Raw genomic sequence first — 16738 nt, 5'->3', positions numbered from 1 at the left:
CGTGTTTTGTGTACAAATTCATTAAATTAGAAAAATTATAAATGGTTTTCCAGTCTGTTTGCTTTGCTGAATTCTATTTTGTTTGAACATGAACGTAATAATTCATATACACTACTGATACTTTTCATATACTTAGATTTCAAGAGCAAAATTTTTAAAAGTACACCATTGGAATTATTTAAATAAAAACATCAGAATTCAGTTAAAATTAAAGTTTATTCCCAATTTTTCCGCTAAAAATTTTGAAGATGGCTGAACTTTGGTCATTTGTTGACTGAAAATCAGAAATTAACAATAAAACAAACCATACTAATGTCGATAACATGGACTAAATATTAACATAATCAACGACAGTTATAGCAACAAAATAACAAATTCATACTTAATAAAATAATAAATTACTTTGTAAACAACAAACAATTTTATAAAAAATATATTATTTAAAAATCAACACTATTCACCTATTTTTTTTTATTGTGTCAGGAGGTGGTAGAATAATTTTTCTTGAGGTTGTTCTGTTATTGCGTGCTAAGCTATATGAACTCTAATATTGCTATGTATTACTTATATACATATAGTGGCCAGAAACCCCTTTTTAACAACAACAATGCAAAATCCCAAACAAGCAGATTCAAATCTAAAACTCTGCTTATTTGATGCATTCTCTAACACACTAATAACATTCAAAAACAACAATAACGAAATTTTACTCATATCACCATCGAACCGAATCTCTATACTCATCGTTAATAGCCACCCGTTTAATAGTCTCATAACCTAAAATTATACTAAAACTAAAGGTGGCGGATTGAACTAATCGGGCGCTCAGGCCTTTGGAAAACATCCTCAAGCCCTCCTCTCTCCATAAATCTTGACAGACCCGTTTGAGGGATCCGACGCGTTCGACCTGCAAACGAGCCCGAACTATATCCAAGGGATTCGTTATAAGCGTCGTGGTAAATCCCCCTAAAGTGCCAGCCACTGTTTGGATTAGTAAATGTGACACATACACAGGTGCAACTCTAAATAGTTCATCTAAAAATCAGTGTAAGTACAAATTTGCTTTTGAAACCAGTGATCAGATCTAACCTTGATATAAATGGTAAAATCCCCACCAGAGGGCGGAATTTGGTACGTAAGCCGCCAAACTCGCCCAATAACCCCTATAAAACCCACTTAGCCCATCCATATGGAATATTCGTCGCACCAAATCAGCCGTAATGGATATTTTACTTCTACCAGGAGTGGCGTTTATTCCTAAGGGGTTAAATGCAACCTAAAAAATTAAGTGAAACAATTAAAATGGCGCCATCTATTGGGATTACATAAACAATAAAAGTTTAGGAGAAACACTCACATTTTCCTTCCCAACAGTTCCAATCATCATGAGATGTTGGCTCAATACGTCAAAGGGTACAATAATAGTTTGGCCCACTAATGAGGCACAACCCCCAGCCACTAAAGCCCTATATTTGGAATCTATATTTTTTTGGGCCAACATATATCTGACACCTTCATATGTAGAAATGTAAAATACACCTAAAATTTAAAACTTTTAAACCTCCATGGGACATTGGTCACATAATTACTGATCAGCAACTCTTTCCTTGATGTATTTTTATTAAGAATTGAAACTAGGTATGCAATAATTATTATCTCTAGCAAATTAATTTTATTATGAAGTGTTCAAACTAGGAAACACCCACTTTTAGCTTACAATAATTTAATTGACTTAGTTATGTGGAAATTTTCATTAAAAAACTACTTTTAGCACTACAAGACTAAATTGCAACCCTTACCACTAAATATTTGTACAGAAGATACCCAGAACCCTTTGTACAAGCCTGATAGACCTTCATACCTATAGATTTTACTATAAGCATCAAACATGCCTAAAATACAAAAGAAAACTTATGTTGAAAGCTTTATTAACGAATACCACTACTTACCAGTATAGACCTCATTACGTTTTTGAACTTGCAATCTAGTTTTAATAAGGGTAAGGGGATACAAAGCACAGCGAACACTGAATGAACTGAGCATTGACAATGGAAAAAATTTTGATTTGTCCATCATGTCCCACTCAATCGTTTTGATAAAGTCCTTCGGTTCCTCCACCTCCACAGGTATAAAATCCATTTTGGCTATTTTTAATGTTATTTTATTGAAAGTAATAGGACATCATATTACAAATACGGTTTGTAGGTTAGGTTTGATAGTAAAGTGATCTGAAAATTGTCATTGTACAGTAGTAAATCTAGAGTACATATTTTTTTCTTTTATATTAACGACATTAAACTAGAACGCCTTTTAATTCGTATTAATAGTTAAATTTTAAATTAAATGTTACCAAAAGACTTTGAACTGTAAACCTGACATTTTTTTTTGACACAACACAATCAGGTGATGCACGGTCTGTCAAAACTCAATTATTTCTATCCCTGTTTAACTAAAGGCATAATATTTATTTTTCTTTGTTGTAAAAGTCATCAGTGAACGAAAGAACGGCAACACCGCATAGAGTGAAAGGTGAAAGCTGTCACTGATGACGTTAATAATGGAAAGTGAAAAAAATTAAAATCCCGTCATGTCTATGTGTACTTTTTATTCATTTTAAAGTTATTTAGTTTCTTTTCAACATTTCAACCAGTTTCATTTTCATTTCGTGTTCGTTAATGCAATCAACAGTATTCGCTTTCGCATCTGTGTTGCTTTTTGTCATCTGTCATTAGCTTGTACTTTATGTGTTGTAAATAATGCTGTTGCCCCCTAAAAATTGGGGTGAATCCACAGTCCTAAGCAGTAAATGTGCGCTTCCTGTTTATTGATGACTTAAGAAGACCATCCACGTCCAAAACCAAAATGCCAAGAAAAAAATGAATGATGCTGATAGCTTGGTCAGTACATCCCAGTATTTTTTATGGTTTAAGGCTGGTATTGTGGTGAAGGTGATATAATCATTGGTGAGGGCATTAACTTGATTTTTTGCGTAATATACAAATATAGTATTGGTTTAAAGTGACCAGAAAGTTGACACCACACCAGAGTAGGTCATTGATTTCATTGTTTTGTGGGAGTCAATTTCTTTTAATTACTGAGAAGAGAAATTTCTGTTTTTTCTTTTTGTGTTAGTTCACATTATAAACTGTGAATACTTGGTGTGACTGTGTTTAACACTAGGACCTTAATGAACACAGGGAGCAGGACCCTCAGGAGAAGTTTTGATAGAATGTGATGACAACACACTCTGACAATTTGGTTTCTGCCACAATTTGCATACTTTTCTCTTGGTATCTCCTTTTCCTCATTTGAATTCAAGAATACACACCTTGGTAGCAAATATGTGATAATTTTAATATTACAAGACTTTAACATCCTGGTATAAGCAGTTGTATGTTTTAGAAGGTAGACAGACATTTAAATTGAGGGCAGTGATTTACTCTGTAGCCTATCAGTTAAGACACAAAAAAAAACGAAAAGTGTTACATCACTCAGCTGCAATGATAACAGAATTACAAAACTTCTGTGAACCTAGATTTACATAATATTTTTGGTATGTTTTAAGTTTTATATCCTTGACTACATCACCTAAACTGTCGAAGATGGTATTTCACACATTATGCATTCATAACCAAACAAATTTCTGAGATGCTAGGATAGGAAACATGGCTACTATGTGTTTCATGACCCCCTGAACAGTTAAATAAAATGTTTTGGAAATACCTACTTGTCCTACTTAGGTACCTACCATAAATCAATATTTTATGAGTTGTAATAGTTAAAGGTACTCTCAAGGATTACCTACAAAGGGTCTGTCAATAAAATTTCTGAATTAAGAAAGGTAGGACAGACAGAAAGAAAGAAGAGGAAAGTAGTCAATGTAAGAGTATGCTGTATAATTGTGAGTTTGGCTCTTTAGGTATATTCCCCAGCTAAAGAATTGCTATTCAAATTTTTGTTCCTTTTGTTTTTGAACAAAAAGACTAAACGCTCTTTTACAAATGTCCAATTTATATCAACATCAACAAAAAGTAGTGGGCGGTCACAAACTCCTGCTGCATATACAGAGAGTGCATTCGAACCGTTCCTGCTGATTTATCATAGTATAGTTCGGTCGTCGTTCCGTTGCGGATCGTTACTATACAAGTCGTCGGACTGAAATGTTTTCCACACACAAAACGGCAACAGTTCTCTTTCATTGGCTCGTAAAGGGCCCGAATCGATCGAAAGGGTGAATCACCCCTCCCCTGCGCGTTTTACAGTTCCTTTCAGCACCGTTAGCCTTTGGGGCTTGGATATCACGCGCTCAAGTTTATTTGTTTCACCCAATTCAGTTGTTATAGTTTAAGTGTGTAATGTTACTGCCAACATCGAATTCAAATTGCCCCATCGGGTTTCAGAACGATTTTTATCAGGAAGTGGTGCAAAAAACGAAATTTTTGACATTAAAGTGTAATGGCACGTCCAAGAAACAACAAACTCGCAGGAGTAAAAGTGCGGACAGGAGTAGATTTAAGTTTTGTACCTGCACCGGGCCGAAAAAAAGTAGGAAATTTGCCAAGTGGTATGTGAAGGTAGGATATCTCAGACCTCACCTTTATGATTATGGCTCATTGTTATTGGGAATTTAAATGTTTGATCCCATGCCAAGGCTTTTACCATGTCCTAGCTTAAAATATAATTTAATTATTGTGGAATTTATTTAGGGTGATAATTATTGTGGTTTTGGTGGCAAGGTATTTTTATTAGACCAGCAGACATATAGAAATTAAAAATTCCATAAGTATTTTTAGTTCATAAAATTGTTCACCAGAGAATAGAGAAATCTTCTATAATAAATTAAAATTGAAACTCGTTTAACGCAAAGAAAAAATAATGAAAATACACAGAAACGGTTTTGTTACCTCCACTTAATCTAAACAAATTCCAGTGTTTAGTATTCCAAACCAATAAAAACGTTTTATAACAGTCTAGTTACAGCAGTCCAGATGTTTTCAATCACTCCTTGGGAAGTTTTCATTTTTAATGGTACATTGTACCACTGTTATTTTTAGTTTTGATCAGTTTTCAATTTCACGGAATTTAGGAAACTAACCTGATTCCCTCGTTTTGCCATATCGGCTCGCACAACCACATGTAGTTAATTATTCTCGTACAGTTTCTCTTTATGATGATGGTCTCACAAAGTGAAATGAAGAGGAACGTGTTTAACAAGTCTGTTTTACTTGGTGATCTCCTTTCATGTTGTGTGATGTTGCTAGTTTTCAGTTGGGCTCTATTTAAACATGTCAGAATAAAAATGAAGCTTTTGTTATGTAAATTCTGTTCATTCTTGATCACTTCAATGGTTCTAAAAAATCATTCAGGCTATGTCTTTTGTATTTAACTAACTGTACGTATAAAGTCCTTCACAGTTTGGTTATTGATGATTACTTCTATTTTTACTACATTTCTAGGTACAAAAAATTAATGGAATCATCGATTCCAAACGTACAAGGCTTCGAAACCAATGGCGTCACTAATATTTGTATGGAAGGAAATTAAAATTTAATTTCAGAATCGAGCATATCGCATAAAAAAGTCATAACCCGACGAGTTGATAACATAATAATCTTTGGGTGTTTGAGTTGATTAAAATAGGTTTATGATTCTACTGGACAAATAAATCTAACAGAATTTTTCTTGAAAGTAATCTCAATAAAGTTTTTATTTCATCAGTACAATAATTGGAAAATTTCAAGTTAAAATTCAATTTAAAAGCCTTGTTATTTAATTATTAGTGTCATCAGTATAGCCTTCACGGTGTTTCCGCCATGTAATTATTACATAATTGATCGAAAATGTGCAATGTCCCATATGTTTTATTTTACAGAGACAGTACATAAAAAGCTTTGGACAAATGGTGGATCAGTGGTAATACTTATTCTGGGCCTCAAAGCTAACTACACCTAATCTAAGTCAATTTACCACTCTGTTAATAATAAATAACATCTGAAGGAAACATCTAAATATAGTTTCGGCATAGAAAACTGCATTAACTAGCTGAAAATCCAGTGCAACTTCCAGTTCAAAACAAACAGACGCTTTCTTTGAGTAGGTTTTGTTGATTTAACAATTCTACACTGCTTCCGTTTGATGTTTCAGTAAATAAACTAAATAGTACACTTTATACTGTTTGCCCAATTATAAACATGCAGGCAATAAAGAATTAGGGCTTGAATAATCCAGTTTATATTTAGTAGAAATGTGATTAGTTGTTGATATTTCTGTGCAAAAAAGCTAACAATTGCGAAACGGAAGCTTTCAAGGTGAAGGTTAAATCAATTAGCAAAATCAGACTAAAATTACATTGTGTAAGTGCATTTGTAGTTCTTGATTAAAAAGTGTCCTTATGACTTTTTGGATGAGCTTTTTGTTGTACTGGATTAAGTAAAAAATCAAAACAAATGGTGAATGAAACAAGTGTGACCTCTAGTCACGTGACCAACTGTCAGATTACATCTTAGTGGCCTATTGAGCTTTGTTTAGCAAAACTAGAGAAGATAACCAAATGTAGATTCATACTTTTTATATGGCAATGATTGAACAGGGTTGCCGTATTAGGATATTTTCCCCAAAAAGTAGGAGATTCTTTTTAGAGAGTATTTCTCCTGGGGAAAAATATTTTATCAAGTTTTGTAGGTATTTAACTTTGGCGTACACAACAGTGTTCTAGGTTAGTATTCTCAGTTGTTAATGATTTTTCCATAAAAACTCTCTGGACAAATGAAAGCAGAAGTTTTGGGTTACATTTTGACGTTTAAACGAATCTCCTAGATGTCACAGGTACCAAGTTAGGAACTGACAAATTATGATATCTTCAATAAAACTTGCATACAATATCTCGATTATTTGTGATTAAAAAAAATGCTTTGAAATAAAAGAAAGCCAAAACAACTACATTTTGACGTTTGAATGACTGCCATAGGGACCATTTTAGAGGCTGTCAAATTGGGACATCTTTACTATTTGTAGTACAGTTGCTCTGTTGTATTTCATGCCAAATATCTCGGTTATCTGTAATTTTTTAAAGAAAATTGTGTTTAGGTAAAAGAAAGCCAAAATTACGAGCTACATTTTGATGTTTGAACGAACCTTCCAGCTGTCATAGCAACCAAATTTTGACAGATACATCTGGAACTCACTGTATTGTTAATTATTGTAAGTTTGTCGACACAAATATAACCTGCCATGACAATCAAGAAATGCCACTAAGGATGTTCTTCTACCATTACAATGATGAATCACCTTTCTTTTAACATAACTACGATGACAATGTCCCTGACAGTGAAAAACGAAGGGAAAAACCATTGTTTATAGGACGTCAACCGTGTAGAAAAAAACACCAGGACTAGATTATCGTTATTGTCTTCTGTAAAAGCTCTTATAAAAAAAAAGCGGCAATTAAGGCCCCTTTTTAGTCGTTTTGCCTTACATTGTCCCCTAAATGATTCAAACCGCAGTAAAACATTGGTAACAGAGTTATTTAGAACTGATACACTAATAGGTAGGGAAAATTACGTGCGGTTAAAACCCAGGTGCAGGAATTATTATATATTACAGTTTTGTTTACAGAACAATGGAAATGTACGTAAACATGACCAGTACCATATAAAATAGTGTTTTCTGGGATTTGTGCGGAAGGTGACACACTTTTCTTACATTTAAGTTTAGTGATTCAATTCCCTTTATAATAAACATCCATCAGTGGAGACAATAGTTTTAGTAACTTAGACTGGTTAATAGTGTAAAAGAAATACTTTGATGATTAATGTATAACAACAAAACAATTTTCGAGCTAATTTCCTTCCATTACTTTATTAATTAAGTATTGTGATCAATTGAGGTAAGAAGCACATGCGATATAGTATTAATTATTGTTTAATAGCAATTTCCCTCGGCCTATAATCATTCATTTTGATAAATAGGTACGTGACTGCTTTATTGTTTTATTCGTTCACTTATAATAATATTGATTACGTTTTATGTTAATTCGTTAAGTATTATTAATTACACTAACTTATTAATTTCCTCTTTCCTTTCTTTCACACACTATTTGTAAACCTGTCAATTAAGTAATGTAGACAAAATTTAAACGCTTTTTCCCCACCCTTTATTCACTCTGATAAGGCCTATCAAATTGATAACAATTAGGATGATTGACTGTGGGAAGCAGTGTTGACAAAATGATTCATTGCCGTACACTATTTATTCGATCAGTTAAATATGAGTTGAAAATGTGCAATGCCAATCCCAAAGAAAACCAATTCGTATGTTATTGTGATGAAATCGTAAGTTATAAACGTTTTCATTGTTACCACTGCGATTATAAAGGGTATGTGGTAGACAATGTTGATTGGTAGACATACATTTTCATAAGAGGTTGTACCTAAACGACTATATGTCATATTTTTATTTCAGCAGCCCACATGGCGGCTTTGGGGCGAAGAAAAAGCAGACGGCGCTCTCTATACAGTCTACCTCAAAAAAGTACGATACCATCGTCCTACTCGAAGTCTTTCTTCTTCACATTCGGTAAGATTTTCTTCATTTTTTCTTAGCCCTACAAGTTGCTTCTGTAGAAGCCCTTGCAAAACAACTACATAGCAACATTTGACATAATTTTAGGATTCGGACGATGAAATCTCCCATTTAGAGTGGGAAACTGTTCGGGTACGATTCGTTAAGGCTGGCACTTTGAAAAAACTGGTAGAAGCATTGTCCACGGACGACGGCGAATTAGAAACCACCTACATCAACGTTTTCCTGGCCACTTACCGTAGTTTTTCCACGCCCAAAGAAGTGCTCACCCTTTTGTTGCAACGTTACGCCGAACTGAGCGAATCTCACAATGGAAGACCGGAACAACACGAACAGCATAAAAAGTATGTTTTTTGGTTTTCGTGTTGATCAATTGGTGTATGAATGGTTTTTCAGGACTCTTATTTCCGCCTTGCACGTGTGGCTTGACAGTTACCCGGAGGATTTTAAGGATCATCCGAACTACACCACTTTACGTTTGCTGCTCAATTTTTGCGAGGATTACTTACCAAATACTGAATTGGATGCCAAAGTTCAACACAGACTTGATAGGTAAAATCATTCTGAAACTATTTTGTATAGTAAATTAAGTGACGATTGACAGTTGGTACAACTCTTGAGATTAAATAGTTATCTCCGGATTATGTAAAATAGAACGATTGTCTTAGGTTTGGTGAAAGTAATCACACGCTCATTTGTATTGATAAACCACGGAATATTTGCGATATCTCAGATTCTGCTTATTAAACGGATGTTTTTGCCATTATACTTCAGAAAATAAGCGGTAAAGTTTTTTCAATTTCCGAACAGAAACCGATATGTTTCCGGGACTGTAAAAACACAGGATGTAACGGTTTTGAATTATTAAACATTGAATTTACAAGGGTTGATGCAAATGTTTTTAATACTTTAATTAATACTCTTAATTTAACTCAAGAATTGTCATCGTTTTGTATTTTAGATATTCGAGAGAGGCCCATGTGGATCCCCTTTTAGCTCCTCCCCCCGCATTTGCCATGCGATCATTATCATCGTCCGTATGGAGGAATTACAAGTTACCAGACGTTCCAGTCAGGCATTTTGCCGAACAACTTACCAGAATGGATGTGGTAAGTTTGACACCAAATTTAAATTGCACACTAATTTCTTAAAACCTGAACCAATCAATTTTACTAGTTTTATTGCGAGTACATTTTTACATTTGCATAAAATAGGCAATCAACCAACAGCCTTGACAAACTCGTAAATGTTTTCTTTAATTTCACTGTAATAATTGTTACAGATTGCTGCGTGCTAGTAAACATGATTCACCTAGATTTCGGATTCGGATACGCGGTTCTGATTAGCGAAAAATTCGCAATCGGGGCGGTTTTGTTGTTGTTAAAGTCACGGCGCAATTTTAATCGGAATAGGAAGCATCTTTGTTGTTTTTGATCAGCATTATCAAGAAAACTCCGCGTGTCTAATCACACGCACTGTCAATTATGTGTCTGCATCTGTATCTTAAATTGCGTGAATTACAGCTCTGTTCCTAGTTTTTGATTGGTCAAACAAAGCAGCAAACTAAAATCTGCTTTTTTTGATCAATCACGGAAAAGATATCCCCAATAAAACTACGTCTACTTTTAAGTACCGCAAATAGTATACCTCAATAGTTCAGTTCAATAGTTACCGGTCCCATATATTTATTTATTCAATAACTTTGGGTTTCCAAACTATAAAATTGTGGAACTGATTAGAATAGGACAGATATTTTTGTGGTTAGTATGCCGAAAACGATTTGGCCAATAGCATGGACAATTTCCATGACTTCTTGAGCAGAAGAAGAGGAAACACTGAAACATGACAAATTACTAGAACTTTAAAAGTTTATAAAGTCGTTTTAGCTGAGATATCTTTTCCATAGATAATAGTCCAATAGAGACCCAAATTGGACAAATAAGACAGATTATCGAATAGATATTCTTATGTGAAAGATATCTATTCGTTCAGAAACCGGGCATTAAACATGTTATTAGGTTAATCCCTTGAAATTGATAGTGACAAGATAGTTATTGTTGTTTTTTTGTTTTCACTTTATTTTAAGCGTACTGAAAAAATGCCAGTTTGTTATAACCGATTTGAGCTGCAAATTGAGCTCATATTGTAGCAAAAAATCAGCACAATCATTCCATATTGGATACTAATCTAACACACTAGACTCTTAAATAGACATCTATAGAGATCTTTAGGGGTGCGGTTTAACAAACCATTATAGCCAGTTGGATAGCCAATCTCCGTAGAGAGACGGCGTCTTAAGAAGAAGAAGACTCTTAAAAAAATGGTTTTTATGCAAGAAATAATAACAAGCAAGAAAACCCACCAGTTCAAACAGCGAAAAGATATATTTTCTCGATAATGAATCAGTCTAGAAATAGATAGTTTTCAGAGTCATATAATGAAAAAAATGTTTTTTTTTTACTACCCCACTGCAAAGTCTTTATTTTCATATTTTTTTCTTGTGGTAATTAGGAAAATGTGTTGTTTTTTAGGATTTATTTAAGAAACTAGTCCCACACCAATGTTTGGGTGCGGTGTGGTCCCGAAGGGACCGTAGTCGTTCCCATGAAGCCGCCACAGTTTTGGCCACAGTTAACCAATTTAATGCAGTATCATTTAGGTAAATTTGTTAACTAAATCTAATCACTCGTTTAATAATGTTTATTGCAGGGTAATTTCTTCGATATTAGTTGAATTAAGCGTCAAACCACACGAAAGAGCTTGTTTAGTGGTCTGTTGGATCGACATAGCTCAGGAACTAAGGCTAATCAAGAATTTTAGCAGTTTAAAGGCCATTATCAGTGGTTTGCAAAGCAACCCCATCTATAGGTAAGTACGCAAATGAGTAAGTTTTTTTTGTCTTCAATTTTATGAGTTTCAGGTTACAAAAAACGTGGCAAACGATTCCAAAAGAGAAAATCGAGTTGTTCGATGAACTGGCTCGGATTTTCAGCGAGGACAACAATCAGTGGACCCAAAGAGAGCTTTTAATGAAAGAGGGTACCGCCAAGTTTGCTGGTACTGTTTCTACTACTTTACTGGTTTTTGATGGTCTTAACGGTTGAAATATTGCAGACACTGTAGGGGAGAACGACAAACAATTGCAGAAAATCTTTCAAAGACAAAACCACCACACAGCCAATATATCATTCGGTACTATACCGTATTTGGGTACTTTTCTGACTGATCTCACCATGATAGATACTGCCATACCAGACACGATAGGAGAGGGTTTAATCAATTTCGATAAGCGACGGAAGGAGTTTGAGGTTTTGGCTCAAATTAAGTTGCTACAGGTGAGTTTTAATTACCACTTCTTTGCCAGCAAGGGTAAACAATTTTGTTGTAGGGTGCTGCCAACGCTTACCATTTCTCAGAAGATTCAGCTTTCGACAGGTGGTTCGATTCGATTTTAGTGTTGGACGATCGTGAAGCTTACCAGCTTAGTTGTCAAATTGAACCGCCTACCAATGGACAAAACCGAAAAGACCGGTAAGTTGGTTCAAACCGTTTCGTACTTGCAACCAGACAGGATTTTTGCAGCACTAACAAGCGATCGACTCCTGGACATCAAAAAAACGACTCGATTACTAGTACAAGCAGCAGTAATAGCTCCCAATTTTACTGTGACGTTGATAGTGTTACCAGTTCGCCTCACAACAGTATTGATCGTAAAATGAGCCCTAGTCAGATGTCAAATTCGAGTAGCAACTCGTCTTTACCTAGTCTTGATATCAGTTTGAATAGTTCTCACTCAGGTAAGTTTTTTATATTAAAACAAAACAGTTACACAGTGAAAATACAGTTAGGTTCAATATATCATTTTAAAGCTCTTTGAATCCTCATTGACTCTATATAATGCTTCTATTAAAAATCTCAAATAACCGAGTAAATTTCTACTTTGACACCCTGTAACTCGGTTATGTTGACAGTTACAGGGTGGTTTAATAAAATTAAAGCCTTAAAATATTTCATTTTAAGGCTTTTCTAATTCTCTTTGACTATCCAATATAGTGATTTAGTAAGAGTGTCCGTCTGTATTTGCTTGTAATCATTGTTTGTTAGTACGGGAAATCCTACTACGTAACTGATTAGTTTCACGGAAATTTAAGTCTTACCGACATTGTTTTTTTTTTTAATTGCTGCCAAATAACCTTCAAATTAAAAAAAAAACTCTAAATGCACACCTTCTAATATTTTCCAAAGGCCTCTACAAGTAGGTACTTTACATTTTCTAAGAATTGTTTTAAATTGCCAGAAGCCTCTAAAACCATTTTGAAGGTACCAGAGCTCTCTAAGTACTACTGAAAACCTTCTCATAACTCCCAGAGGCCTCTAGAGGTACTCTAAATATTCCAAGAATTGTTTTAAATTGCCAGAAGGCCCTAAAACCATTTTGAATGTTCCAGAGCTCTGTAAATACTACTGCATATCTTCTAATGACTCCCAGAGGCCTCTACAGGTACTCTAAATATTCCGAGAATCGTTTTAAATTGCCAGAAGTCCCTAAAACCATTTTGAAGGTACCAGAGCTCTGTAAATACTACTGCAAACCGTCTAATAACTCCCAGAGGCCTCTACAGGTACTCTAAATATTCCGAGAATCGTTTTAAATTGCCAGAAGTCCCTAAAACCATTTTGAAGGTACCAGAGCTCTCTAAATACTACTGAAAACCTTCTAATAACTCCCAGAGGCCTCTACAGGCACTCTAAATATTCCAAGAATTGTTTTTAATTGCCAGAAGCCCCTAAAACCATTTGGAATGTTCCAGAGCTCTGTAAATACTACTGCAAACCGTCTAATAACTCCCAGAGGCCTCTACAGGTACTCTAAATATTCCAAGAATTGTTTTAAATTGCCAGAAGTCCCTAAAATCATTTTGAAGGTACCAGAGCTCTTTAAATACTACTGCAAACCTTCTAATAACTCCCAGAGGCCTCCAAGAATTGTTTTAAATTGCCAGAAGTCCTTAAATTCATTTTGAATGTTCCAGAGCTCTCTAAATATTACTGAAAACCTTCTAGTAACTCCCAATGGCCTCTACAAGTACTCTAAATCTTCTAAGAATTGTTTTAAATTGCCAGAAGTCCCTAAAACCATTTTGAAGGTACCAGAGCTCTTTAAATACTACTGCAAACCTTCTAATAACTCCCAGAGGCCTCTACAGGCACTCTAAATATTCCAAGAATGGTTTTTAATTGCCAGAAGCCCCTAAAACCATTTTGAAGGTACCAGAGCTCTCTAAATACTACTGAAAACCTTCTCATAACTCCCAGAGGCCTCTAAGGGTACTCTAAATATTCCGAGAATCGTTTTAAATTGCCAGAAGTCCCTAAAACCATTTTGAATATTCCAAAGCTCTCTAAATACTACTGCAAAGCTTCTAATAACTCCCAGAGGTCTCTACAGGCACTCTAAATATTCCAATAATTGTTTTAAATTGCCAGAAGCCCCTAAAACCATTTTGAATGTTCCAGAGCTCTGTAAATACTACTGCAAACCGTCTAATAACTCCCAGAGGCTTCTACAGGTACTCTAAATATTCCAAGAATTGTTTTAAATTGCCAGAAGTCCCTAAAACCATTTTGAATGTTCCAGAGCTCTCTAAATACTACTGCAAACCTTCTCATAACTCCCAGAGGCCTCTAAGGGTACTCTAAATATTCCAAAAATTGTTTTAAATTGCCAGAAGTCCCTAAAACCATTTTGAAGGTACCAGAGCTCTCTAAATACTACTGCAAACCTTCTCATAACTCCCAGAGGCCTCTAAGGGTACTCTAAATATTCCGAGAATCGTTTTAAATTGCCAGAAGTCCCTAAAACCATTTTGAATATTCCAAAGCTCTCTAAATACTACTGCAAAGCTTCTAATAACTCCCAGAGGTCTCTACAGGCACTCTAAATATTCCAATAATTGTTTTAAATTGCCAGAAGTCCCTAAAACCATTTTGAATGTTCCAGAGCTCTCTAAATACTACTGCAAACCTTCTCATAACTCCCAGAGGCCTCTAAGGGTACTCTAAATATTCCGAGAATCGTTTTAAATTGCCAGAAGTCCCTAAAACCATTTTGAATATTCCAAAGCTCTCTAAATACTACTGCAAAGCTTCTAATAACTCCCAGAGGTCTCTACAGGCACTCTAAATATTCCAATAATTGTTTTAAATTGCCAGAAGCCCCTAAAACCATTTTGAATGTTCCAGAGCTCTGTAAATACTACTGCAAACCGTCTAATAACTCCCAGAGGCTTCTACAGGTACTCTAAATATTCCAAGAATTGTTTTAAATTGCCAGAAGTCCCTAAAACCATTTTGAATGTTCCAGAGCTCTGTAAATACTACTGCAAACCGTCTAATAACTCCCAGAGGCTTCTACAGGTACTCTAAATATTCCAAGAATTGTTTTAAATTGTCAGAAGTCCCTAAAACCATTTTGAATGTTCCAGAGCTCTCTAAATACTACTGCAAACCTTCTCATAACTCCCAGAGGCCTCTAAGGGTACTCTTAAATATTCCAAGAATTGTTTTAAATTGCCAGAAGTCCTTAAATTCATTTTGAATGTTCCAGAGCTCTCTAAATATTACTGCAAACCTTCTAGTAACTCCCAATGGCCTCTACAAGTGCTCTAAATCTTCTAAGAATTGTTTTAATTTGCCAGAAGCCTCTAGAACCATTTTGAAAGTGCCAAAGAAGTCTCTAAATTGTATGTGTATGTATGTAATGCACAACGCCTGTTCACTTGCTTGTTAAGTCCCTAAAATGCCTCTAAAGACTCAAAGTCGTTGCCACAGTCATTTAATAGGTGTCAAAGACATACACTAGCACATTCAAAGTCACCTTTAAATACTAAATTAATCATTTTGACAATGAATCAATATCACTTATCGGTATAATATTATACGTTTTTTGCTGGTGATTGTGACGCAATAGTCAAGTCAGTCAACAGCTTGTTGTTTTCTTTGACCAATCACAAACCACAAACAGTTCTGCAATTTATGCAGGACTTACTGTTATTGTCAAAATTAGGTATGTTTCAGTGTTTGATATAAATTTTTAGGAAGTGCAAACAATCGTCTTCAAGTGCCTTTATCCAACAATTCAGGGACATTAAGCAACACGTCCCAAAAAAGCAGTCCGGACTTCTACATAATTAAAGTAAGCGTTTTGCCCATTTAAATTGTTCTCTCAACTTATTTGGTTATGGACACGCAGGTGACTTATGAAACGGACAATCCTGAAACCGAAGGAATAGTACTGTACAAAAGCATCATGTTGAGCAATAACGAAAGGACACCTCAGGTTATACGAAACGCTATGTACAAATTAGGTTTAGAAGGCAGTCCTGACCAATACACTTTGGCTCAAGTATTGCCTGAAAAAGGTGAGTTTCTTTATCAATACCGGACAAATCGATTATTTGAATGGTTTTCTAGAAATGATTCTCCCTCCTAACGCCAACGTGTACTACGCTGTTAATACTGCGCACAACCTTAATTTCATACTACGTCCGAAGAAACCAGTCGACATTAATGCGCCCATTAAAGGCTCAAAGGGCAAGTCCAAGTCATAACAATTGTTGAGGTGGGACACTTTTGAGCTCACTTTGAACAATCCCAATGTCCAAACGACACAATTTTATTAATGTTAACTGTGATAACTTATGATTTTTATACTCTCCATCACAATTAGGTTATTACTTTGTCTTAGCATCTCGAATTTGTCTCTTTATTGTTGCCAAATAAATAATATTCGAATATCACACATAAACCCTTACCAGAAGACTAAACTAAAAAGCTTTGTCGTGTTGTATTTGTAATGCGCTTTAATTATTTAATAACAACAATTTAACAATAGTATTATAGTTTTTAGTAGTTTTACTGTTATTTAAGACTTTATTGTGCGCGAAAGTGTTCTTTAGATCTGATTGATATTACCTGCTGTAAAGTTAAGATGTATTGTATGTACTTAATGTATTTTGTAGGAAAATTGTGTATGTTGTCAAAATTAGTGAATTACCGAGTCCAAGTCAGTTTGAAGATTATTGTTATATTTTTCTAATAAAGTGATTTATATTAATAGTATTTCTAATGTTTAAAACAACTACAGATTGGTACTAGG

At 34.8% G+C, this 16738-nt stretch overlaps 2 protein-coding genes across 7 annotated transcripts; one reads left to right on the top strand and one right to left on the bottom strand.

Annotated features, from left to right (window-relative positions):
- Positions 1 to 197: 197 nt before the first annotated feature.
- Positions 198 to 2404, bottom strand: LOC145733444 (solute carrier family 25 member 44). Its single transcript, XM_081986270.1, has 5 exons — positions 1950 to 2404; positions 1800 to 1892; positions 1358 to 1539; positions 1090 to 1276; positions 198 to 1035 (listed from the first exon to the last, which is right to left on the bottom strand). Exons 1-5 carry the CDS (start codon positions 2137 to 2139, stop codon positions 716 to 718), a joined length of 972 nt encoding a protein of 323 aa, XP_081842396.1. The 5' UTR covers positions 2140 to 2404; the 3' UTR covers positions 198 to 715.
- A 148-nt stretch (positions 2405 to 2552) lies between these two features.
- On the top strand, positions 2553 to 16696 carry Rgl (Ral guanine nucleotide dissociation stimulator-like). 6 transcript variants are annotated; one of them, XM_081986257.1, is made up of 14 exons: positions 2553 to 2897; positions 8464 to 8574; positions 8668 to 8924; positions 8977 to 9132; positions 9542 to 9689; positions 11112 to 11239; positions 11290 to 11448; positions 11501 to 11637; positions 11695 to 11915; positions 11969 to 12111; positions 12163 to 12377; positions 15678 to 15775; positions 15833 to 16001; positions 16054 to 16696. In XM_081986257.1, the coding sequence occupies exons 1-14, from the start codon at positions 2877 to 2879 to the stop codon at positions 16188 to 16190; spliced, it is 2100 nt and encodes a 699-aa protein (XP_081842383.1). In that variant the 5' UTR covers positions 2553 to 2876; the 3' UTR covers positions 16191 to 16696. The 6 variants fall into 6 exon arrangements, with proteins under 6 accessions (XP_081842383.1, XP_081842382.1, XP_081842379.1 ...); XM_081986256.1 differs by having other exon boundaries at positions 8461 to 8574; XM_081986253.1 differs by lacking the exon at positions 2553 to 2897 and adding an exon at positions 4100 to 4574.
- Positions 16697 to 16738: the final 42 nt, after the last annotated feature.

Source organism: Ips typographus, linkage group LG9 (genome assembly GCF_016097725.1).
Source record: "Ips typographus isolate SLU linkage group LG9, UJ_Ityp_2.0, whole genome shotgun sequence".
In the NCBI taxonomy this organism is placed as follows: domain Eukaryota; kingdom Metazoa; phylum Arthropoda; class Insecta; order Coleoptera; family Curculionidae; genus Ips; species Ips typographus.
The sequence above is the reverse complement of the archived record's forward strand: the minus strand, read 5'-3'. Positions and strand labels throughout refer to the sequence as shown.

What these genes read in the sequence shown, in the direction of transcription:
- LOC145733444 (XM_081986270.1), bottom strand. Translation starts at nt 2,139, where the DNA reads ATGGATTTTATACCTGTGGAGGTGGAGGAACCGAAGGACTTTATCAAA. An exon ending in GAACTGTTGGGAAGGAAAAT is followed by an intron (nt 1,277 to 1,357) that starts GTGAGTGTTTCT and finishes TTAATTTTTTAG; the next exon opens with GTTGCATTTAACCCCTTAGG. An exon ending in ATTTTACCATTTATATCAAG is followed by an intron (nt 1,036 to 1,089) that starts GTTAGATCTGAT and finishes ACTGATTTTTAG; the next exon opens with ATGAACTATTTAGAGTTGCA.
- Rgl (XM_081986252.1), top strand. Translation starts at nt 4,356, where the DNA reads ATGTTACTGCCAACATCGAATTCAAATTGCCCCATCGGGTTTCAGAAC. An exon ending in TTGCCAAGTGGTATGTGAAG is followed by an intron (nt 4,575 to 8,460) that starts GTAGGATATCTC and finishes TTTTTATTTCAG; the next exon opens with CAGCCCACATGGCGGCTTTG. An exon ending in CAAAGCAACCCCATCTATAG is followed by an intron (nt 11,449 to 11,500) that starts GTAAGTACGCAA and finishes TATGAGTTTCAG; the next exon opens with GTTACAAAAAACGTGGCAAA.